We start from the raw sequence: 24,014 nt of genomic DNA on the forward strand, positions 1-24,014 counted from the left end.
TGAATGACAAAAGCCTGGAAAAGATACAGTTTTATTTTTCACACTGGAATGGATATTTGAAAAGAAAATCTTCAACAGCTATTTACAAATTTGAATCAATTTCATTCATCTGTTTATTAGCTCAGTTCTTAGGAAGACACACACAGAGACACACTCACAGTATATTAGGATACTTGAACTAATGCTACACATTGCTAAAACCCCTAAAAGCGCTCAAAACATTTTGTTAGCTTTAACGTAGCTATATTTTAAAACACAGGTCTTGTGCTCATATCCAGGTAAGACCCCTGGGGGTGGGCATGGCCATGCTGGTGTTGTCTGTACAGATGCCTGAATGGGATGGAGAGGGATGAGTGAGGGTCCTGACGCAACCGGAGAGGGTAGGACGGAAAAGCTGGGTAGAGGGCAGGGGGAGGGTTGGAGGAGGGAAGAGATGGATCCAGCTGAGGGAGAAGAGAAGGGTGGTGCAGTACCATCTCCGGGCGATAGGGGGCAGGGGGATTGAACTGAGGGATGGCACCTATCTCAACTGGAGGGTATGAGGAGGTGGAGGAGGATGCAGGAGGATTGGGCAGGTTTTGAGGATGAGCTGTCGGTGGGAGAAGTGTAGTAGAGGAGATGGACTGTTGGAAAGAGGAGGACATTGCCAAGCAAGAGGAGGGCTGGAAAGGAGGGTGAGGAAGGGAGGATGATGGATGAGTGAAGGTGGAGGGAGGGAAGGCAGCAGCAAGGGAGGGAGCTGGGGCTTGGTGGCTCAGATTTGGGAGGTGCAGGTGGGCAGGGCTGGGAGACACATTTGGAAATGAGAGATTTTGCATGTGTGGAGGGACAGAGGGGAAGGCAAAAGAAGTGGCTGCACCGTGAGTGGGGAGGGAGCATGGCAGATTGGGAGTTGGTGGTTGGTGTTGATTGGGCAGAGGTTGAGCTGGAGCAGGATCAGGATTTGTTGGCAGGATGTTTGGGTAGATAAATACGGCTGAGCTTTGATCGCTGGGTGTATTATTTCCGCTGGTAATAGGTTCACCCTGCAGCGTCTGACTGGGCTGGGTGAGCAGAGAATGAGCAGGTATTTGGTCCTGCAGACCTGACTGACATGTGGAAGATGGGGCAGGAAAGGAGGTGTCTGTAGGTGTGTGGGGGCTGATCGTCTCTGGGATGGTGTGATAGGTGTCGGCGGAGGGAGAGGAGGAAGAAAGGAGAGGCTGTGGCGAGGAGGTGTTGGAAGGAGGCGGAGTGGGGAAGGTGAAGGAGGTCTGCTGCAGAGAGGGAGTGGTGGAGGAGAGAATGGAGGGATAGTCGATAGGGGGGATGGAGGGCTGAGGATCGGATGTATCTGAGAGGTCAGGGACGGGGAGGGAGGAGAAGGAGGCAGATGACTGAGGAAGCTGAGCTGAAGGGAAAGAGGAGGAATTGGCCTGAGCAGCAGAGAAGGTGGAGGTATAAGCTGGCTCACCCAAGGTGTCTGGTCTGTGGAGGACGAAAGGGCATAAATTAGATTCAGCTGTGTGATGCATCTGTGATTTTGAGCACTGACACAACATATATCACACACAAACCCACCTTTCAATTATTCCATTTGCCGCCTCACTTCCTGGTGTGTCCTGGATCCCATTGGCCATGGAGATGCTGATGTCAGATATCTGGGATGCCATGAATTCCTGACCAAGGTCTAGTGGCTGCTCCGGGACCAGTGTGTCCTGATAGGAGGCCTCCTCTGGTCTGTACCCGCAGGAGGGATCAGGCAGTGGTGGCAGAGAGGCCAGAGTGAGGGCCTGCAGGTCCGTGCTGGTGGTGTTGTTGGTGGTGGTGGGCTGTGGCAAAAGCTCAGTTGAGTCGCATGGATCACAGTTGACTGAAAGAGACAGATAGAGAGGTGGAGATGGTTCAGGAGCAGTCAGGTAACAGTGAGACCAATACAATCCAAATGAAAGCTCTGAAGTAGTGTAAGTCTGATAATTCCACTTACCAATATCCAAAGTTTCTGTCAAGACCGCCATTTTACGCTTCTGTCTCGCATCTCTTTGTCTGCAAAGAAAAAAATGAGTTGAGGTTATCCACAATATGCATGCAAGAATGTGAAGTGCATGTATCTGTGTGTGTTTCTCACTTTTTGCTGTTCATGCCATCCTCTCGGAAGCCTTTAGCGAAGGGGTTGGAGTTGATCTTCAGCTCCGTGATCTGAAAATAACAACACCCAAAAAAAATCCATTTTACATTCAGTTTACTTTCTCTCTACTTCTGGCCTTGACTCTTATTTTCCTGATTTTGCATTTTACAGTCTGTTATTGTTCAGAGAGATATGGTTAGGGCACTGTGACCGCTGCTCGAGATGAAGCTTCACCGAAATCTGGAACTGCACTCATTGCAAGTCATTTTGTATAGAAACACTGGCCTAATCTTTAATATATAAATGTAGTATTGTGGTACCTTGTTGTTCTGGTAGGCAGTGACCGTGATAAACTGGGTCTCCGGGAAAACAAAGGAGTGCTGCCCTCCACCCCACCTCAGCACGTCTCTGGCTTCAATTACATGAATTCTGGGCTGGTAGCGGTGCAGCGAGTGAAGGATGATCTGGAAGTAAAATAGAAGAGATTGGCTGAAAATGCAATAAAGTCCAGAGCAAATGTTTTATACACATATATTTATATATATGTCAGTCAGTCTGTGGTGCTTACATGTCCCTGGGAGTCCAGTGTGTTGTTGGTGAGCTTGGCATAGTGAAACGAGATGGTGCGGCTCTGCCAGTGAGCACCCGTGGCGGGGGAGTCTGGGTGGATGAACACCCGGTCTGGTAGCCTCGCCTCTGCCCCGCCAACAGCCTGCCAGCCACCACCTTGGAAACGATAGCGTGAGTTGTCCACCGGGATGATGTCCAGGAGGAGGATGTAACGTAGAGATGGATTCAGGCCTGACAGCTTCAACCTCAACCCAGGAAACATTCGTCTAAGAAAGTGAAGACAGTGGAGAAAGTTCTGAATCATGTACTTTTTTGTATATTGTCTTGTTAGTATGGGAGAATTAAAAAGAAGGATACAAACAATGGTGTAAGAGCAGAGAGTGAAGTCAGAGGTCAAGTGACAGTGACCATACAGATGCACTCTACACTGTTCTCTCACCTGCCCTTCTTTGTGATGATCATCTCTGTGCCCACCGAGCTGAACTGTTTCCATAAAGACGCGTTCTCCAGCTCCATCTTCACCTCATCTTTTGGGTTTTTGGTGGCAGGCTCACTGGGTACAGGTGGAGGGGCAAGCAGCCTCGGAGGCAGGGCTTTGGCTGCAACATCACAAGCGGTAGGGAACAACGGCAAGTGGGCAGGGGCCTCCCGGTCTGAGAAAACATTGAAATAGTAAAAAGATTTACCATCGGATCCATGCACATATTTACAGATTGTGACGTTATTTTTATATCATGACGTGCTTTGTTTTCTGCAACAGCCATTCAATGTATTTACATCCTCCTGTTAACTTTCTAAAGTAGTTTTCATCATTAGTGTCAGAGTCCACCGTTCCTATGCATGCGTACAATGTGAGTTTTTGTTGCACTGTAAACAGATACACTAGTGGCTTAAGTCTCAGAGCATCTCTAGAATGAGAACTGCAAATAAATGGCCCATCATCTGCTAAATGATAATTACTCGCTTCTATTACAGCTGCTATGTCAATGTTTCCTTAAAGAGAGCTTGATGGGTAAAAATGTTTTGGGTACACCACTAAAAGCTAAAATCTTTCCAAGCAAAACAATTTAAAAGCATAAAATCATTTTTTTCTTTCACATACACACTCGCTCATCCTCTCACCTCTATAATAGCAGTCTCCGATCCTTTGTGGCCCCAGAGTCAAACTGGGATACATGTCCACGCTAAGCATTCTCCTTGTCAGCGTTAGTCCCTTTACTGGTCCTATTCACCTGCTGCAAAGTAACATTTCCCTCCTCAACTTTTTTTTTTTGTCTCCTCTGCTTCTTTTGCAGATTTACTTCAGCAGTGTTGTCCGTCTTCTGTTATACAGGAGTCCTCTTCTTTTTCTGTTCCTATCCCTCTGTCGTCCTTTGCTGTAAATGCCCACAGAGGTGAGTTGCTCTGTTAAATAGGTGTGTGGAGCTTCACACATAAGGCCAAATGGTCCCATCTTCACATAGCTCTGCATTTGCCTCCTTGTCTCTCCACCCTGTCTCCTCATCTTCCCTTATGTCCCCACTCAGCTAATGCAAACAACACTGGTTCTATTGAGGGGTGATTAGAAAAACCTAGATTTTACTTTAGTTTCTGGAAGGAACATTATAGTGACTTGTGTTATTTCATGTCATTAGAGGTAGAATAAGTACCTCTGCTTAACTACTGTTCTGAGTTATTTGTACTTTACTTGAGTATAGGAATTATATATAACCCAGCCTGCAGACACATAAATTGAATATAAGGTCATATAAAAAAAGACATTGTTGCTAGATAATATTTAGATTAGCATTTTACAAACAAAGCATAAAATCATCTCATAGAATATGATGTACTGCTTTATGTTAAACTACCCAAATTATATAAAGTAGGTAAACCTTTGTATCTTGACCAGCAACAACATTATGTCGCTTACACATGAACAGTTAAACAATTAAATTCTGTACTATACACAGTTTTTTGTTGCTAATACTTTGTGTACTTTTGCAGGACTTTGACTTGTAATTGAACATTTTTACATTGCGTTGTTGATACTAAGAATGTAATGATTCTTGTAAATGCTTCTGAAGTTTCAAATGGCTTGAATACATCCACATAAATCTAGTAGTTTGCTGGCAGGCCCCCTGCGGCTGTTTGATGACTTGATGACATGTTTCTTCCTCTCAGCAGTCTGCCTGTTAGTCCCTCTCTGCAGGGAGTCAGGCCCTGAATGAAGCTGGAAGAGGAAGACACTTTGGCCAATGGCTGCAATTTGGCCACTACACAAACACGAGTCTCTAGAAGTTTACATGTATGCTTGGATTAAGTCATGAGGTCGGTATTACAGCTGAATCTGGCCAAGCATTTCCTGAATCATTTAACACTAGAACTGTTGGATAAATTGATTCAACAGAAATTCTGCTGATTTTTGGTGAGCAGACCGGATTTCTAGTTAAAATACAATAAAACACAACAATGTAGACCACACAGACAAACCTCTGTTGATAGGACCAGACAGTTAACTAGTTAGTTTGAGCACTGGTGGGTATTCAGATCCTTCATTTAAGTAAAATCAGCAATACCACAGTGTGAGAATACTTCCTGACTAGCAGAAGCCCTGCATTTAAAATATTACTTAAGATAAAGACACTTAAAGTAAAATACGTCTTTATGCAGCAGCATTGCTCTAGAAGTATAAAGTAGCACTAAATATAAATACTTGTACTTTCATGTTTGCAAATCAGTTACAATATGGCTTGAGATGTTTTCAGCTCAAACCATAAAACAACAGCTAACAAGCAGGACAAAAGCTTCCTTTTAATTATCTTCATTTTTATTATTTTTAGCAGTTCATTTACTTGCTGCTGTCAGCAGGTTCCCTATTCTGCTTTTGTTCCTTAAACTTGAACGATGGTCCCAAGAAATTCTCATGAGACTTTAATATGCAAGAACTGGCAGCAGTAATCTGATGCTTTTAGGAGGGCTCGTCAACAGACCATAGAGGCTCTTTAGCTAAGGATTACTATTACATCATGAGTAGAGTCTTTGCAACTTCAGTGATCGACATGATAAACTGTGTGGTGTGGCGTTATCTCTGCTTGGATGATCTCCTGTAAACAGTGTCTGCTTGAGGATCAATAGGAAAAAGAGAACTCTCAAACTACCTGCTCGTAGACATTCCTGTCAGTATTAAAGTGACAGCTGGAGTCACTTGACAGGAGTGAAGTATAAATGTTGTTCTAGTTGTTGTTTTCCTTCTCCATTTGTGTACGTGTGTGTGCTGAGGAGAGATAAAAGCCAGTGGGGACTGAGGGGAAGTGGAGGTGTGAACGCCACGCTGAGAGAAAGGTCATTACCTCGATGGGGGCAGCGAGGTGTGTGTGACGTCTCTTAATGTTTTTACGAACGGACAGGTGTGTTGCAGAAGCTGCAGCCACCAGACTCTGTAACAGCCCATAATGAGGACTGTTACTTGTTTTGTTTATTTACCATTACTAGAGTGGGGGTGCAGGTAGTGGTTGCTGTTTACAGTGCATTAAGTATTAACAAAGGCCTGCTCCTTGACATGTATGTGCTAAGTGGTTTGATGTCTACCTTTATTTGATCTGACCACCGAGGTCTAAAGGTCAGCTTTCAAAAAACACTTGATTTCTACTGTTGATTTCCTCAAGTATGTTTACAATGAAACAAAAAGCCTTTTAAACTGATGATGATCTTTCTTTTCCTGTGTGCACAATGAAAACACTCCTCCTTTTGGGGAAAATGCTGTGTGCATGCTGAAATTCTCCCTCTGCCCCGGCAAAGGCCACACTTGATTATCAGGACTAAAACACACTATATGTTGTCCGTAAATAAATCCACTGCATGTACAATTCACATGCATTCAGATTACAGATTATGTACTGTAATCGCCCTTTTTTTTTTTTTGATCAACCAGGGCCCATTTTTATTAAGATCCTGCCAGAAATACATGATAAATAGTACAAGATGTACCAAGGAAGCACTTTCATCATTAAATGAGCCACAGATGTTTTCAGAAATACTGTTTTACTCTTTTAAGGCTACTAGATAGTTTTACATAAAGAGCCTGAAGGGAAAATAGGGTTGTTTATACAACACTTGAACTGACTATTGCAAAAAGCAGACATTGCTTCTGTAAGAAAACAGTTACTCTGATCAAAAGATCTGCAATTTACCCAACAGGCATTAATGATTCAGATATAGTGCAACTACAGCTGAAAGCTGGTCAGACCACCTCCAGAGGGTCTCTGTCAGCCTTGGACACCACCACAGTGACGTTGTCAGGAAGACGCACAGCCAGCCTCTCCCTGAACACAGCCAGAAAACCCCGCTCACTGTTGCTGTGATCGCTGAGGAGGACGCTGGTTCCCTTTGCCACAGCGTCCAGCACTTCATGGTGGGACATCTCACCTGAAAAGTGGACATACTGTAACATCAGGTATTACATCTGCAGGCGTAACAATAGTCATATACAACTATTCTGTATGAAAACTAAATTGGAGTTTTAGTTAAAACCTCTACCTGTGATATAAAGGTCTGCTTTGACCCCATTCAGTACTGAGGCCCCTGATCCAGCACACACAGCCACAGTACGCACAGAGGACTCTGAAAATATCAGAATAATGACATTCTTGATTATTCATCACTTTTAAGGCACACTTAGGGTTTCCTCAAGATGTGAGCAATTAATCTGCAGAGAATCTAAGTCCAGCCTGACATCCGTGGCAGTACTTGTTATTTATTTCAACATTCATTCAGTAATTACCTAGTGTCTGCCCCAATCCTAGAGCCAAACGGAGGTGATTCAAACCCAGGTGAGACTTCATTTTTTGGATGGCTGTTGCCACGGTTACTGGCTGGTCCAACAAACTGAGTCGCCCTTGGCCGTGGCCTGGGAGAGGGGGCTGATGAAACAGGATATCAGTATATATCCACAACTCCTTTGTGACATGTAAAGTGTAGCTTTTAAAAGAGATCAGATTTTTACCATTCTTGTGTTTCTGAAATAACATAATTGGTCTCCTATTTTATTTCTAAAAGAAATACAAATGTCAGCCTAGATAAAATGCTGTTTGTTCACTTCCTCCTTGCTGTACCTTCTCTAACTTTAGGATGGTGAGGGACTGGCTGGGAGAGGTGTGTCGTAACAGAGCCTGGACACTGGGGGTCAGCGCTGAGTCACTGCAGGTAAAACTGACATGGATCCAACTGTTGTCTGGTCTGTTGTGATGAGGGAAAATACACTGTCATTTGCTGGTGCAAAGGCACAGGAGTGGTTGTTTCACATTTCAACCTATAACCTACAATTTCTGTATACTGTACATAACTACTGGCTGTGTTCTAGTTAACATAAATGGTCAGTTTCTGTTATTTTTAGTTTTCACCATTCAGACTTGCTGAAAATAGTTAATAAGAATGCAAGATATTTAACTGTATATGGAAGTTTCAGGTGTCTGCAACTTGATGCTCTGTTCTGTGAAACTGTCTGCGGTAATGCAAAATGATCCCCATGATTACACATATTGATCTATATAAACATGTACAGAACCTGCTAATTGAATGCTGTAGTGTTGTTCCACCATCACAAGCCTTCAGTTCCTCCATGACAGTGTTTAGTTCCTCTGTGCTCCTGACCATGAATTCCAATTTGTGACTGTGCGAGGCGCCACCGAGGGCCTGACTCAGCACAGACACCTGGCCGCTACCTGAGAATCAAAGACAGACACCAGATATGGAAAAAACAGTCAGGGGACGGGACACTGATACTTGGTCAGAATCGGAGACCAGCAGGTCAGCGTCATGTGTCACAACATTTTAGCTTGTACCATCATCAAATATGTAAGTACCTTAAGTACAGTATGTGTGACACATTTTCCATTCAGAGTGACCTCTTACCAAGTCCGCCGACCAGCCAGTCGTTTACCCCTCCTTTAACACTATCCCAAGACGTGTGAGGGGAGAAGATCGCAATCCCGGCCTCCACTGCCCGAATGGCCAATCGTTGCTTCCAATCTTTCTGAACTAGACGCTTGATTGGCCGAAACAACGGAGGGTGATATGAGATAATGAGGTCACAGGTCATGGTCTCTGCCTCCTCCATGACAGCATCTGTAAGGTCGTTGGTTAGCAGGATGGTTTTGACAGGCCGAGATTTGCTTGGCTCAACCAACAAGCCAACGTTGTCCCACGACTCTGCAAGTGACAGAGGAGCAAGCTGCTCCAGCACCTGCAGAACCTCTTTTAGCTCCATCAGTCCTGAACAGTGAGTAGAATGAGACAGGGAGCGGGTGGAGGAAAAGTGAACAGATAGTTGCAGGGGAACTGAATTTTTTTGGCTTGTCAAGAAACTGAGACTGTGAGATGGTGAAGGGAGAGATGGAGGGAGGGATGGAACTGTTGAGGCAGAAGAGCAAAGAGCAGAGGGTGAGATCAGGGTCCTCCTGGTATGAAATCCTCTGTAGGTGAGCGATAAAAATGTCAGAGAGAGATTTCTACATCCAGTCAACATCAGTGGAGACCTGTGTGGATAAAAGAATAAATACAAAATGCAGTGTTTACTGTTAAATATACCATCAAAAGGGCACCACTGAATAAACATGAGTCTCAGATTTACTGTCCTACAGAAGTGCAATGATTACTACGCAGATTAGTTGATTAATCAACTAATCAGAAAATCTATCGCTGACAAAAATTTAATTGGTTAAAATCATTTATCAATTAAAAAAAATGCCAAACCTTCACTGATTCCAGTTTCCAGTCTAAAAAATTTACAATTTGCTGCAGGAGTGAAACCAACCTGGAAAAACCTATTGATTATTTTCTAAATTAACGGTTTAACTTCTGGTCTATAAAACAAGAGGTAATAGTGTAAACAGTGTCTTCAAATTCACATAAGACCAAGGAAAGCCACAAATCCTTAAAAATATACAGTATAAAAATGCTATAAAACATGAATCAGCATTCTGCACAGTAACGTGTTCACTGTGTGCATTCTGAATGAACAATGAATTTTCTGTTTTTCCAATGTCTTATTTAATGAGACAGTGAAGATTTGTGAGCCTGAAGTCCAATATTTAGTACCCTCTTGTATTGAATAAATAAAATGCTGTACTGTCTTTTCAAACCTTCTAGGTCTACTACAGTAACTGTGGGAGCTCCAGAGCATGCAGCTAACAGCACAGCTAGCCAGTTAGCAAACATTAACTACAACCACACACTGAAACGACGCCGCTATATTTAAAAACACAGTATCAACATATCAATATGTGCACGACTGAGCTTATCATACTTTCTCTTTCCTTGCACTTAAAAAGACAAACACGCTGCTGAACGCATTACTCCATGAGTAACAGAGTAGGTGCAGCGTACTTACTGAAGAACTATGTCCCCTTCCGGCTTCCGTTTCGGAATGCAACGTTTTGATTGGACAGTTAAAATGTCAACGAACACAATTCTGAAAAATTTTGTTGGGGTAAAACTTTTATTGCAGAGAGACTACTACTGCTGGAGACTGGATAAATAATCTTAAAGAAAAAATTAACTTAAAAATTAATTTAAACAAAAAAAAAAAGGAAACTTAAGCACAGAGCCAGTTAAAAATCACATTATGTAAATTTGAATTCATCTCAATTTGTGAAAAAACAGAAGCAAACTATATAGCTGTTGGCATTACATAATACTGTTGATATGTTATAAAACAAAGTCACAGATTAATGTGAACAGGAAAAGACTACATGACTTTGATAAGCTGTATTTACTCTCACAGGGCAGGTGATTCAGCAAAAGATACCCAGGGTGGATCTGTCACTTCTCAGAAGGATTACCAAGACATGGAATAAACAAATGAAAATCCGGACACAAAAACAAAGACAGAGCGGAGGGTTATCAATGTTGGGAGATGATTGCAAAGGATTAAAACCCGCAGTTCTCATTACGTGCACGACAACAAGCTGCTGGGCCGAGTGGCTACCTCGGAATTGAGTTCGAGAGCGACTGAGAGAGAGATTATGGTGGATTAATGCAATAAAGGTTGATGCTGGATGTCAGAGGGATCAGGGGAGGATCAGAGCAAAGGCCAGGCCTCACACATTACATCATCTGATTCTTAAACCCCTCAGTTTAAATGGGACCCCCTTATCCAAAAATCCTACACTTACGTTACCAGTACATTAGTACACAAATAAAAACAATTTAACATAAATCCTTCCCAAATCACTGTTTCTGTCTCATTCTCATGCTGACTGCTTGCCCACACAAAAGAGCAGTTGTTTACAACACAAAAAAACAAAAATTAATACTTATCCATTAAGCATATTGGCACAGCTATCACCCCCTGTATCCAATCTGTGGAGTGCCATTGACAGATGTGCGTTTACTTATTAGGTTTGTGTGTTCAGAGACAGAACAGCTTCACTTTTGTTAATTGGTAGTATAAGCCCTCGTGGCCCATCTGTCCGTCCATTTGAAGTTCTGCCCAGTTTGTCATGCAACAACATCTGTTTGTGAGGGTGCAGCGTGTCCCCATCCACGTTCCTAAATTCCCTCAACCCAGGTATTTAATCTCAGCTGTGCAGGCTTTGGATCGGTTTGACACAGTGTTGGAGATAAGCCACAAGACAACTTCTGTTCATAGTTCTTTGTAGAAGGGTGGGAAGTGAAATCTGTGGAAATTGTGGTGCAAATTTGAGACATCTTTGGTATTTTTACTGTTAAAATGTGCACAAGCTGCTACTCCAGGTGATCCTAACTGTGTAACAGTGGAAATAAACTAACAATGCTAACGAGCTGTGATTTGATTACTTCAGAGTACATACAATGGTTTTGTGAATAGTCCTGAGCTCTTCCCCACATTTTACCTCCAAATTTCCCCAAACATTAACAACTTGTACTGAGAAAGGCCCAAAAGGCTTAATTCTGGTACAAGCACATAGTTTTTGCCCCTTTTTTGCACCTAATACCTAGAAATTTATTATGCATGAGTCATGATGTCAGAATTTTAGATATTTTATGAGCGGTACTCTATTAAATCTCAATCTCTTTATCCTGAGATCCTTCCAAAGCCGTGGCAGAGAAGTTACTCAATCCTCAACACATTTACCCACAGCACAGCAGCATCACTGATGTTTTTGGTTTCCAAATCCCCTCTTTGGTACACAAAATCCATAGATCATTGCATCAATTTATTATACAACAAACAAGTTGTGTATTATCATGCAAGTTGATTTATTATGGAAGTCATGCTGAGAGTATGTTCCACATTTGCTTTGCTTGTTTGTACTGAAGCAAACAGAGCAGCAAACAGTTTTACTTGTCATAGCAGGAGAAGCACAGGTTTCACTGATCCACATCAGAGAGTCAGACAAATGTTTGGACTAAATTACAATGTGCCATGACAGGTTTTGTCTCACAAGTAAATTGTTAAATCTCCTTATTTTCTGATTTCTTTGCAAAATTGTAACATGGCCCTTTAGTCTTTGGTCACATATTCAGCAAAGTCAGAATTCATGCAGACTAACCGCTGGAGAATACACACCTGGTGTCCTTGGCTTCCTTTCAGGTGACACACAAAACTCATGTGCAAAGTTTACATATATTTAGATGTTTTATTTATTTTTTTTCTTTTCCAAACAAAGGCAGATATCTGGATATACCTGGATTCAATTTGTTGGACTGATTAATCCAAAGAGTTACATGTCACAACAAGCGTTACTTAATGGTTGATAGCTTATTATATATTATGTTATTTCAATGATAAGAATGATGCAGTAATTCAATAAGAATAAATGTCTTCCATTACCAATACAAGTATTTCAAAGAATCAACCACTTTAACAACACAATCCAAAATGACTTTGTGTATATACAATATTTATCATCAAACAAAACAATATAGCTCTATTTATTTATAACAACCTTTCCAATACTTTTACATTAAAAAAATGTCTCAGTACATGATTGTCAATCTTTGCATAGAATTATATTCTCTCTGAGAACGTCTTGATATTGCTTGACTTTTATTTGCAGCACTAAAATCTGAATCTTAACATTATTATGTATGTTCTGAGCTTTAGAGAAAGACAGCATCACTATTAAAACGCGTCTGCAGATGTGCAAAGGTACTTTCTTGAGTGACACTCTCCTCGACCATCATTGATGGGACATCATCCTGACGAACTCTGCAATGATGACAAAAAAATTTCATCAGTTAACTGAAAGACATGGACAAAGTCACATTTATGCAAAAACACATTTATGTTGATGATAACCGTGTGTTTGTGTGGTGAAGCTCTTCATAGATGTTGTCACTGTCTCTGTATTTAAAAGACAGATTGTACCTTCAAAGTCTACTGTGCCATCTCCGTTGTCATCTACTTCTTTCACTATGGCATCAATCTCTCTTCGGCTCATGTGCTCTCCCATCAGCTTTGTCATGGCTAACCGCAGCTCCTCTGTTGTGATCTCTCCATCTCCATCCACATCAAACTGAAAAGAAAAACAAAAGAAAATTTAAAAAGCAGTGTTACTGCATTGTTTGTGCTGCTGGATAGCTGCTGCATTTCCTTCATCAGAGTTCCTTGAAAGTTTACAGAAAGCATTTATTGTCACCTCTTTAAAGGCGTCTTTAAGCTCCTTCATGCCAATCATCCCAGCTGTTTCTGCCAGAAGCTTCGGGGTCATCAGTTCTACAAAGTCCTCAAAGTCGACTCTCCCACCAACTAGCAGGAAAATTTAAAAAAAAAAAAGTAAATAAATGAAGAAACATTTGGATTTCTTGAAGCTGTGTATCTTAAAGGTTTTGTCCAGGTCCTGTGTAACATGGCATCTCTGAGGGTTGTATCACCTTTGGATCAAATCAGCCAATGTCTGTAGAATTTTGCGACCATTTTTATATATCCTGTTCAGTAAGGACTTACGGTTCATGTTGATGTTTTGGCTCAGCTCAATCAGCTCCATCTCAGTGGGCATGTAACCCATTGTCCTCATCAGATTTCCCAAGTCCTTACAGCTGATAAGCCCGTCCTTGTCTTTATCAAACTCATTGAACGCATCACGCAGCTCTGCAAAATACAGCAAAACAGTCAGAGAGATGATCAGCTCATCAAGGTCAAGGTTATGTGGCAAAAATTAAGCTGACGGACGAGCGTATTAAATGTAAAAGGTGTTAGAAAAAAGATCTGTCATAGTATTGTGTAGGTCAGAGATGAATTTAATATGCACTTTATGATGAAAACATAAGTATATGCAAACATTTGAATAGTAAGAATTTAACTTACCATCAATCTCATCATCAGCCAGCTCTCTTGACTGCATAAAGAGAAAAACAATATAAGTCCAATGTAGCATGAACATTTATAACAAACACTGTGCCCTGTAATACTGTAAATAATATAAAATACAACAACTGTTGAAAACTGTGAAAAATTTACAGAAAGAAAATTAACTACCAACCAATTCACAAAGTGGATGTTTTATTTATATTTAAATATCCTGATTAAATTAAATGGCACTGTAACAAAGAGATTAAACTGTGGGCTTTTCTGATGGCACAGATTTAAGTGTAGATTATGCCCATACTGGCAGGTGGGCTTCATATAGAGCAGTATTATCATTGGCACGCAATGCTAAAGAGCAAGTTCAGATTTTTTTTTCTCTCTCTCTCTCCCTGTGATTGTGAATCTCTTTTCATTTTATCCTGTTACCTTTTGCGTTTCAATCCTGTCAACCTTTCACAGCAGTTTGCAAACATCAGCACAAACCAATCAAAAATATGAAAAGGCTGTTAACGCTGTACTTACAATGTTTTTCCCTCCCCGCAAGAAAATGCACGCTGCCCCAAAACTCATTTCTGCAAACAGAAATGCAGACAGTTATGAATAATTATGAAAAGTTCATTTAACATTTTACAGGATTAACACAGATTGAGTAGTCTGCTCTCCCTCTGAGGGATTGCACAATTTGTCCTATGTCTGGACTTCATGTGTGTGTGTGCCTTCATTTTCTGACATTATGAAAATTTTTCTCCAAAGTATTTTGATTAATTTACAGGAGAAATATTACATTTTAACACCACAACTACTAAAGAAACAGTTAGAAATCCTAAGTAGACTAATTAGGCAAAACAGCTACAAGTCTAAAACATTTTTTTCCAACAAAACTCTTTGCTGTAATAATTTAAAGTCATCAGTTGCCAAACACAAAACATGTCATTAACATAATTTTCTTTAAAGGTTATATAATGTAAAATCAAATTAGGATGTATATAGAATCAAGTGTCACCATGTGGTTATTTGAGCTTACCGTCCTCTGGTGATTTCTGCTCATCAGCCAAGCGCATCATACACGACCCCTGAAGTCGAGACTTAGTGGCTGACCCGTGCAGTGCAGAAAGCCCTCTGTCTTCCGTCTGTTTCTTAATCTTCTTCTCAGTATCAGTCCCGTCCCTCTTCAGCCAGGACAGCCCTGCCTCTCAGCGTGTGTCGACCCTGTCTGCCCAGCCTGCCGGGATGCTGGGAGGTTGTATGAGGGGAGGTGTGGCTGCATCCAAGGTTGTATGCTCGTGGGGAGGAGTCAGCGGTGTGATGGGAGGACAGCAGATTCATGTATGACCTAAAGAGATGCAGCCCTGGTTTCCAGCTGAGTGCTGACATCACAGTGTATGTCATACTAACATCTGAGCCCACTGCTGACAGAAGAAACAGGATACTATCAGATGACAGGTTAAGGGGTAGAGTTGCTTGTTTGTAGTTCTTTTGTTTACTGTGAATTAACTGCAGCATAGCTTTATACAGCAGATGCAACACTGTTTAATTACAGTATAAAAACACTGTAGTTTCAGCTATGTTATTTTATTATTTTATCTGTCAGTTATTTTTGCAATTAATCACTTAGTGTCAGAAAGCAATGAAAAATGTGCATAACTAGGTCTCAGACGACATGGATCAAACGTTTGTTCCGTTTGAATGATAGCCCAAAACTCAAATTCAAAAAATGTCTGCTTTGTTTAATTTTGCTGAAGTGATGTGTTGTTGTTGTGTTGTTTTTGATTTGTGCACAGCTACAGAATCTGAACTTTTTAAAACTCTGATAGTGGCAAAAATGCCCCACAATTATCAATAATAATAACCTTGTAATAGGTTTTACTATTACTATATTTTACTTTTCTTTTCACTTCAGAAATAAAATGTTCTAATGACAATTCGTTGACAATAAGTAGACAATAGACAATAAGTTCTCAGCACAGTTTGTACAGTAGTTAGTTATCACAGTGTTCAAAGACAAAGTTTTGTTTTTTATGTTAAATCTGAACTAACTGTAGCTTTTACACTACTGAGTTCACTTAATGCTGACAAATAAAACGGAACATGATAGATCATAGGCTTTGTTTTTTTTCTGTTGAAAACCATATGACAGTGAGACTGTAAAAGAGCAGAGGCTCATTTGGATCCTCTGTCCATTGTTTTCAAAAACACGAGCGTAAAATAGATTTTGTCTGTGTCAAAGAGCCACAGGCCGATCGCAGCTAATATCCCACTGTGTGATAATCTCTATGAGTATTGGTTACATTTGCATGAAAAAAGGGATTATTTCTTCCATGAAATATGCTGATGACAGTGTTTGGGATTAATGCTTCGGAGTCAATCTTCACTTCCTACAGCAAGGATGTAAATGTCAAGTCTGAATTAACTGGCTAAGCTGAAACCTTTCAGTGCTGGGTCTTGACAGTGTGTGTGTCCTCTGCTCCGACCTTTTCCCCTCTGTCCACTTCCCTGTTATGTAAATTCATCAAAAATCTGTTTGCATAAGAAGCATAATCCGCAGGGCTATGCAACAGGAACTAGTAACGATTTTATTATCTTTTTTCCTCCCTGATTTCAGTGGGCTGAGAGGTTATGCAAGGCTATGTCCACGGCTGTGAAAAGATGCCTGTGGAGAGGACGGCTGGAGGAATATGGGTGAGGAGAGTACAAATGACAAACTGAGAAGAGGAGGAGGGGGGACTGGGTGGCAAGAGGTTGAGTGATGCATGGGTTTTCTTTTTGGGAATGAGAGAAATTTAAAAGGGTTTTTAAAAAAAAGCTAAAAAAATGAATGAAAACTGTTAAACTTTTAAATTGCTGAAAAGATGAAGATATTATTACAACTCATGGAAGCATAAATGTAGTCAGAAAACCTGCCCTGTGGAGATCACAAGTTTGACCCTCAACAGTCAACCTTGTTGAATAATTTTAACGAGTCACTGTGATGTTGTGTGTATATATATATATATATCGGCAGCTGCTTGTTATTTCTGACGTATCACAGCCTGGTGACTGGTGACATGTTTGACTTTGACGGGCACAGGGAAAAGGCACAGAGGTAAAATGTTTGGTTTTATTGTGTGTTTTGTGTTTGTGGTGTCTCCACCAAAAAATGCACAATACAGAGATTATACTGAGTGGATTATGAGTGCAGAGGCCGGGCCAAATAAGCTGTATGTGTGATTGCGATGATGTGTGTCTGTGTGTGTGTGTGTGGAGATACCAAACCAACCTGACAGAAGGAAAAACTTCAAAGTCCTTTCACATGAAAAGGCATTTGGGAAAAAAACTCAGTAAGTAGTGATAGAAGAAGGATTGCATCATAACTGTACTTGCCATTTGGACAGCTGAACCCAAAAAATATATGGTCATCTGTGACAAGTAATAAATGCCATAGGCCCTTGGTTATTACTTGGTGTGAAATTTGTAATATGCAGTTCTATAGCAAATCTCTACAAGGAGAAATATCAGCAAGTTATAATAGCAATTGTAAAATAGCTGGAAACAGCTGGTATATCATGAATATGTATTTCACAACACAAGCTCTATATTATGCAATATTTAACAGAAATCTATTTTTTTTTATTTCTTGGCAGAGATCAAATAACATCTGTCATCCCAAACATCCATCAGTATTAAAATGGCTGGGTGCCCAATCTGTATCACACCAAGCTGTACCTGATGAGTTCTTTTCCACACTGACCACTCCAGTTTCACTAAATCACTGTATGTCACAATACATATAGATACTGAAATTTCTATAATATAATGAAAATTTGTCACCACTAATCGTGGGAAGTGGCTATCAGATCATTTTAAATTACTCCTAAAACTTTAATCAATCAACCAACTTTAATCAATCAATCTTAACCAGTAGATGCTGCTAAAACAGAAAACCACTAGTCCCTGTTGGAAGACAACTGCTGCAAGTGAACTGAGTAAAATAGCTAACAGATGTTGATTGGATTAGGATTAAAAGTCAAATTGTAAAGACACATGGTACTTTTTACTCCAACACATTTATCTGACAGCTTTGGTTTCTTGTAACTTCGCAGATGCAGAGCTCACATTAAAAACATATAATCGTCTTTATCAAATATGATGCTTTATTACGAGATTAAACTACCCAACCGAAAATAAATCAGTTAAACTAACTCATCTAACCTCGGCATTAAAATGCCACTCACAGGGTACATTTTAATGCCTAATTAGCCTTTTTACTTTTGATTATTTAAGCATATTCTGCTGATAACCTACTTTTACTGAAGTGACACTTAAAATGCAGGACTTTTAATTCCACAATTTTAGATAGTGGTGTTGCTACTTTTTCAAGAGTATCTGCTGATTGTCTTAATAATAATAATAATAATAATAATAATAATAATAATAATAATAATAATAATAATAATAATAATAATAATAATATAGGCAGCTTAATTTCTGGTTTTAACTTGCGCAGTTACCATATTTACGTTTCGGCGAACCTCCGCGGCCACGGCGTGACAATGTTTCAGCTCGCGTGCCTGCTTTAGAAGCGTCGAAGAAGAGCGCTTCCGTTTTCCTTTCGGCTCCCGCCCCGTTCCGCCATCATGAAGTCCTGAACAAAAACGGATGAGAGTCGAGCAAAATGGGGATAACACGGACTGGAGATGAAATCCGCCGACAGCACTAACGTAATGACAGTGCAAAGTGGAGTGCGGAGCGGACCCGTGGAAATTAATGAACCAGTTTCCTGCTGAGAGCGTCGCAGGCGGCTCCTGGCGTTACGTTATTTAGTTAGCGGTGTTGCTAACAGCGGCTGAGCTAGGGCTAGCCTGTGGTTTTCTTCTGGAGACAGCTCTGCTGCGAACTGGCAGGCGTCAGTCAGCAGCTAGCTGTCAATTTAACTGACTGGCACTTTACTCATGTCAAGTCGTGCAGACGTACTAGCTGTCCGTTTGACTGGGAGCATCAGGATGGAGGGGACTTCGAGTAAAAGCATCGACAGACAGAATGTGGTTTGTTCGTGTTGAATAGACACCAGTGCCGAGGAAAGGGGAGTGAGACCAATATTTTCCAGCCAGGCCGGTTAGCTAGCTCCAGAGCTAGCTACAGTGGATCCCAAAAGCCACGGTAAGACATGTTATAAATCATTCAATATGTCAAAGGAGGCGACTGCGCCTCTCCACCTCTGTTTGCAGGGGAAAAGACCAGCTAGCAGCATTCGCTGCCTAATTTTCAGATCCCGGAGAGGTTGACATTGACATGCAGGCTTGTTGTTGGCCTGTACCCTGAAAACCCAGCCAGCCTGGAGTTGTTGTTGTCCACTGTTGAATACATGTCATGCATTTCTTTGGTGAGCAGGAGCAAATAGCCTAATTGACCAGCCAAGTGCGAAAGCCATCTATCTTGCTCAGCTGAGATGCACACTGTACAGGATACTGATGGCAAGCACATACCTAAAGAATTACTTCTCTGTCTCACCATCCAAGGACAATATGCGTTTTGTTTTCCACAATATGCCCAGGGTTATCCAAGGTTGTAAAATTGCATGTAGGTTAGAGAGATAATATTGGATGAAACCACATAATTGTAACGTGTGGTGCCTCTTCCTCAGTGTGTCTGGAATGAGTATGACATGGATGGGTTTTTAAAAATTAGACTGAGAGCTTGCTTGAGGCTTGGTTTCAATATATAAAGAACTTCTCATTTTTTTTAAAGGGAACCACATGCTTCCTCTTTGACAGTAGCTAAATGGCCATGAAAGAAATGTTTCATCTGGTGCATGTTCATTTTCAAGTGCTTGGAAATACTGAAATGGAAGTGCAGTTGTTAAGTAACTGGGCACTTAAAAAATATACCGCATGTATTGCATTTCTACATGAACCCTTTGACAAAATAACTTGGAAAACAGTGCATGACACAAATGAGCAGTTACTGTCTGCAGTACAGCTGCACTTTTATGTATATGCTATAATAAATATATATTTTGGAATATTTTGAGCTTCAGCATCTCTCTCCTTTTAAAATCGGAGACTGAAATGGGAGCCTCTGGTACACAAGCATCACAAACAATCTGACTCAAACACTGAATGCTGGTTTACTGTTTGCAAAAAGATCTTTACTGCAACTGTACTTCCCAAAATAATATGAAATTTGGTTCAAAACACCTGTGACAGTGAGTGAAATGACGCAGTTTTACGTAGTCCCTCTTTAGTAGAGCAAATCTAGTAATTGCAGTTTAATAATACCTGATAATTTTAATGCTGTAAATTACATTAATTATTATAATTTATAATGAAAAGGAAATGGAACTTACTGATTGATTGATTGTTTTGGAAACAAAATATGGTAAACAAGCTAATTTGAATTAATAGGAGATGTCAACATTTTCAAACACCGTGCATGACAAATCTATATTGTCTCACAATATATGGTGTCATATTGCCAGACCCTATAGGACATAGTATAAAACTGATCAAATCAGAGGTCAGGGTCAATCTTGAATAGTCTAATGTGGGTTTCCAATAGCCACATATTTATTACTATTCCTTTTCCATGATTGGTCAGGCAACCTTTGATTAGCTTTTCAGAGATAGAAACTCTGTAGTGGTTGGAACTTCTTATACTTTAAAACCAAAAAAGGTCAAACTTATCATCACTGTTCCTGCACAGTAGGCAAATTATTTTCCTGCTAAACTGGTTGGCAGTTGACTTTTATCCTGTGAAATTTGACCTGCATTTGTCTGCTGTTTCCGTATCAAGATTACTGTTTACGTTTTAATAAATTATTATCATCTGATATATTGTAATCAAGTTTTTAAGATTCCCAAACATAAATATTATTATCAGCCTCACAAATCCAGTAATGATCCAGCTATATTCTGTACGGTATATCCAATTAGTGATGGATCTTCCTCAACATAACATGTAATAAGGTAATGCTACAGTACTGCTACAGTACAGCCATGCTACAGTACCTAAATATTTAAATTTTTGATTTGATTAAAACAATGGAGGTTTGCTTTTTCATAGTCTGAACGACACACAGTCTTTCTTTTGTTTTATTTGCTGGTTTCACACCACACACATGCACTGAGTGCACGCACTGGTGACAGACCAGTGAATGACCAGTCAGAATCACAGAGAGGAATGTTTTGTTTAGCTTACAATGGAAATCTGAAGCGTTTTGTGTGGGTTTTTGAGTCATACTTTAATGTGAGTGAGGAAAATGAAAAAAAAAAAAACATTAGAAAAAGAATTGCCAAAGGAAAAATATGCTGCAGCTGCCATTTTAAGATATTTTGCTCTCCAAAAAAGATGATGTGGTGCAGAAGCAGGTACTCATTTCTTTCTCACTTCCAGTTGGATTTGTCTAAGCTAAAAAAAAAAAAAACAGCCTATACTGCATCTGGTGAAATTATGGTAATAAACAGTTTATGAATATTGCAGTCTTGATTGTAAAACTGAAAAATACAGTTATGTTGAGTTTTTCCCAATATTGTTCAGTGCTATATTTCTGGTAGTGAGACAGATGGATGGTGATGGATGAATGAATGGGTGGGTGGATGGATGGATGTTCAGCTGACGCTGATGGGCACTTTGATATTTTCCATCCTTATGAGCCAACACAAATTTGCATTTCTGGATTCTTAGACTGTTGAAATGCAGATGTAGAGCTGGACAAGCTTTTTACACATGAAGCAAAGTGACTCGACCCTGTGAAGTGGAAAAGCGAACGCTATATTGAGCTGCAAACTAGTGTGTTGATTTTTGGTGGGATCAGCAGTACAGGCAGCCCTTTGATTTTACAAAGAGTAATTTAGTGTAAATATAAAAATATATAGATATAATATACAAGTGAGGTGCTCTTTGTGATTGTACATGCACTGCAGCAGTGTACTAGAAAACAATGACCAGCAAATCACCAGATATCTGTAGATGGATATATCTGGATATTAAAAAAAAAAAAAAAAAGAAATTTCCTCAAGACATCCAAATGTGTCCATTATATGTGACAGACTGGACCATATTTCCTCTGCGGCTCATGTTTCCAACACAACTGTTGGTAATCCTTCCAAATAACAGACGCTTACCCAGTGTGTCTCTTCCACACTCACCAGGCGCTGGCCATGCCGTCGAGTGTGCGGGCCGGGAGCCTGAAGGACCCGGAGGTGGCTGAACTGTTCTCCAGGGAGGATCCTGAGAAGCTCTTCACAGACCTGAGGGAGATTGGCCATGGGAGCTTCGGAGCAGTCTACTTCGTAAGTTTTGGTTTTTGGGTTTGTAAAAGTAAGGGGATATTGGTGCCACAGTGGCTACACTTTGGGCTCTAACATTAAAAACAAAACTGAAATTAGAGTTATTTTATCAATACGTAATATGAGAAATGAAATACAGATGAAAGTAAATATGAAAATCATTATTTTGTTCAGTTGTGATGATTTGCTTTTGTTGTTCTCTGTTGATGAGAACAAATAAATTTGAAGATATCACCCTGGGCTCTGCTAACTTGATAAAGCAGTTTTTAATATTTGGACACAGAATTCAGTTAAAATTAAAATAATTATAATCAATAATGAAAATACTGTCTGCAGATCTTATAGTGGCTGTTAATTGTAGCAGTTGTGGCTATTTCAGGGTGATGCTACAGGGGAAAGGACAACCCAAAAACTTGCACTGATGTGGAAAATAAAACAGAATAGATGAAATGAACTGCTGCTTTTTCACATCATTTAATCTGAGGTCGCTGTGATGAACATAGTCAGAGGTAACAGACACTGGGAAGAGTGATGTTGTGGGCAGACCATGGTGTCTGTTAGACCGGAGGGAAGGTAATGATGGTACTGCCGATAAGAACACAAGGTGGATAAACCCATCAGCTGAAGATGAAAGGTGGCAGTAGAGAGAAAAAGGCAAAAACATGGTGATGGTCAAGGACAACTTGTAAGTGATGGATGAAAAGCCCTGTTTAATGAAGGGTGGAAAGGAGCTAGTCATGGATGAAGGGATCGATGGGAGAGGGCAGAAGAGAAGAAGGAAGGAGGCTCAGCAGAAATCCTCGGTTTATGTAAGAGCGATTTCTTTGTTAGGCCTGATGTAAAAACCCAGAGCTCGCAGGTATTTTGTGAAAATGCAGTATGTCGCATTGGTCCTGTCGGCCACATCAAATGATTAGTTAAACTTAACTCAAATTCTGCTGTCAGAAATACAAGGTAGAGGCATTACTGCTGTTAAAATGAAACTTAAGACTTAAAAGAAGTGATTTCCTGTCTGTTGTCCCTATCAGGCCCATGACATCCGCACCAATGAGGTGGTGGCCATCAAGAAGATGTCCTATAGTGGCAAACAGTCCAACGAGGTAGGACCTGGCAAAACTCTCATCCTTCATCTGTTGTAGATGAAAGATCAGTTTATCAGTGACCGTGGCTCTGGTCATTTTGCAGAAATGGCAGGATATCATCAAGGAAGTGAAGTTCCTTCAGAAACTGCGCCACCCCAACACCGTTGAATACCGTGGCTGCTACCTGAGAGAGCACACAGCATGGGTAAGTGTGTGTGTGCGCGCAGTCCTAGCCATAAACTGATTGTGTAATACACATCCAGGGAAGGTCTGTACACTGCCTACAGCACATTCTGGAAATGCATTATTTTGTATGTACAGAGGGTGTTTCTCAGTTGCACAATGCTTTTACTTCAGTCCCAGTGGCACACAAAACAAAGATGAAAAAGTCTCGTCTGGGAGCGTGGCAGGACATAATTCAGCAGCACCTTCAAACAAACAGGTTCATGTCAATGCGGGCTGTCATCCAACCTGCAGTTTCTGCTTCTTTTTGCTTCTGTTATTTAGCTTTCCCTCGTTGATGTAAATGAGATGGCCAAAATAACTGAGACTAAGTATGGTACCAGGGGAATTAAACTCAGGGAATAGAAACTACAAACTAAAAGCCCAGTTTGCACAGTCCTGTTTATGTTTCCACTGCATTAGAAGAACCATGAAAATGAGGTGATTTGAAAAACAACAGCAGAATTTGAAGCGCAGTTTTCACATATGAGGGAACGACA

At 40.6% G+C, this 24,014-nt stretch overlaps 4 protein-coding genes across 9 annotated transcripts in view; 1 reads left to right on the forward strand and 3 right to left on the reverse strand.

Annotated features, from left to right (window-relative positions):
- Positions 1–248: 248 nt before the first annotated feature.
- Positions 249–3,869, reverse strand: tbx6 (T-box transcription factor 6). Its single transcript, XM_041029219.1, has 8 exons — positions 3,800–3,869; positions 3,117–3,330; positions 2,676–2,943; positions 2,428–2,571; positions 2,108–2,178; positions 1,967–2,025; positions 1,561–1,852; positions 249–1,467 (listed from the first exon to the last, which is right to left on the reverse strand). Exons 1-8 carry the CDS (start codon positions 3,867–3,869, stop codon positions 249–251), a joined length of 2,337 nt encoding a protein of 778 aa, XP_040885153.1.
- Positions 3,870–6,572: 2,703 nt separating this feature from the next.
- Positions 6,573–10,068, reverse strand: nif3l1 (NIF3 NGG1 interacting factor 3-like 1 (S. cerevisiae)). 5 transcript variants are annotated; one of them, XM_041067304.1, is made up of 7 exons: positions 10,047–10,068; positions 8,570–9,192; positions 8,223–8,379; positions 7,771–7,894; positions 7,440–7,578; positions 7,196–7,279; positions 6,573–7,084 (listed from the first exon to the last, which is right to left on the reverse strand). In XM_041067304.1, the coding sequence occupies exons 2-7, from the start codon at positions 9,180–9,182 to the stop codon at positions 6,900–6,902; spliced, it is 1,302 nt and encodes a 433-aa protein (XP_040923238.1). In that variant the 5' UTR covers positions 9,183–9,192; positions 10,047–10,068; the 3' UTR covers positions 6,573–6,899. The 5 variants fall into 5 exon arrangements, with proteins under 5 accessions (XP_040923238.1, XP_040923237.1, XP_040923239.1 ...); XM_041067303.1 differs by having other exon boundaries at positions 9,963–10,048; XM_041067305.1 differs by lacking the exon at positions 10,047–10,068 and adding an exon at positions 9,963–10,019 and having other exon boundaries at positions 8,570–9,129.
- Positions 10,069–12,819: 2,751 nt separating this feature from the next.
- On the reverse strand, positions 12,820–15,163 carry cabp5a (calcium binding protein 5a). The gene is made up of 7 exons (XM_041029295.1): positions 14,971–15,163; positions 14,469–14,518; positions 13,947–13,977; positions 13,587–13,730; positions 13,279–13,388; positions 13,008–13,155; positions 12,820–12,848 (listed from the first exon to the last, which is right to left on the reverse strand). Exons 1-7 carry the CDS (start codon positions 15,008–15,010, stop codon positions 12,820–12,822), a joined length of 552 nt encoding a protein of 183 aa, XP_040885229.1. The 5' UTR covers positions 15,011–15,163.
- Positions 15,164–18,553: 3,390 nt separating this feature from the next.
- taok2b (TAO kinase 2b) overlaps positions 18,554–24,014 on the forward strand; it is a 21,384-nt gene continuing 15,923 nt past the window's right edge. For both annotated transcript variants that reach the window (XM_041029293.1, XM_041029292.1), the window contains exons 1-4: positions 18,554–19,082; positions 22,073–22,213; positions 23,239–23,310; positions 23,396–23,497. In XM_041029293.1, the coding sequence (XP_040885227.1) occupies positions 22,082–22,213; positions 23,239–23,310; positions 23,396–23,497 (306 nt within the window). In that variant the 5' untranslated portion in view covers positions 18,554–19,082; positions 22,073–22,081. The remainder of the gene's footprint in view (positions 19,083–22,072; positions 22,214–23,238; positions 23,311–23,395; positions 23,498–24,014) is intronic.

Source organism: Toxotes jaculatrix, chromosome 21 (genome assembly GCF_017976425.1).
Source record: "Toxotes jaculatrix isolate fToxJac2 chromosome 21, fToxJac2.pri, whole genome shotgun sequence".
NCBI classification, from domain to species: Eukaryota; Metazoa; Chordata; class Actinopteri; family Toxotidae; genus Toxotes; species Toxotes jaculatrix.

Bases quoted from the DNA above. Each gene is read 5' to 3' on its own strand.
- tbx6 (XM_041029219.1), bottom strand. From the start codon at position 3,869: ATGCTTAGCGTGGACATGTATCCCAGTTTGACTCTGGGGCCACAAAGG. The intron at 2,179-2,427 runs GTACCACAATAC...TGTTATTTTCAG, and splicing joins CTGCCTACCAGAACAACAAG to ATCACGGAGCTGAAGATCAA. The intron at 1,853-1,966 runs GTAAGTGGAATT...TGTCTCTTTCAG, and splicing joins GACAGAAACTTTGGATATTG to TCAACTGTGATCCATGCGAC.
- nif3l1 (XM_041067304.1), bottom strand. From the start codon at position 9,182: ATGTTGACTGGATGTAGAAATCTCTCTCTGACATTTTTATCGCTCACC. The intron at 8,380-8,569 runs GTAAGAGGTCAC...TTTGATTCTCAG, and splicing joins CTGGCTGGTCGGCGGACTTG to GTAGCGGCCAGGTGTCTGTG. The intron at 7,280-7,439 runs GTAATTACTGAA...TGATATTTTCAG, and splicing joins AGGATTGGGGCAGACACTAG to AGTCCTCTGTGCGTACTGTG.
- cabp5a (XM_041029295.1), bottom strand. From the start codon at position 15,010: ATGATGCGCTTGGCTGATGAGCAGAAATCACCAGAGGACG. The intron at 13,978-14,468 runs GTAAGTACAGCG...CTCTTTATGCAG, and splicing joins TGCGGGGAGGGAAAAACATT to TCAAGAGAGCTGGCTGATGA. The intron at 12,849-13,007 runs GTACAATCTGTC...TCATCATTGCAG, and splicing joins TGGCACAGTAGACTTTGAAG to AGTTCGTCAGGATGATGTCC.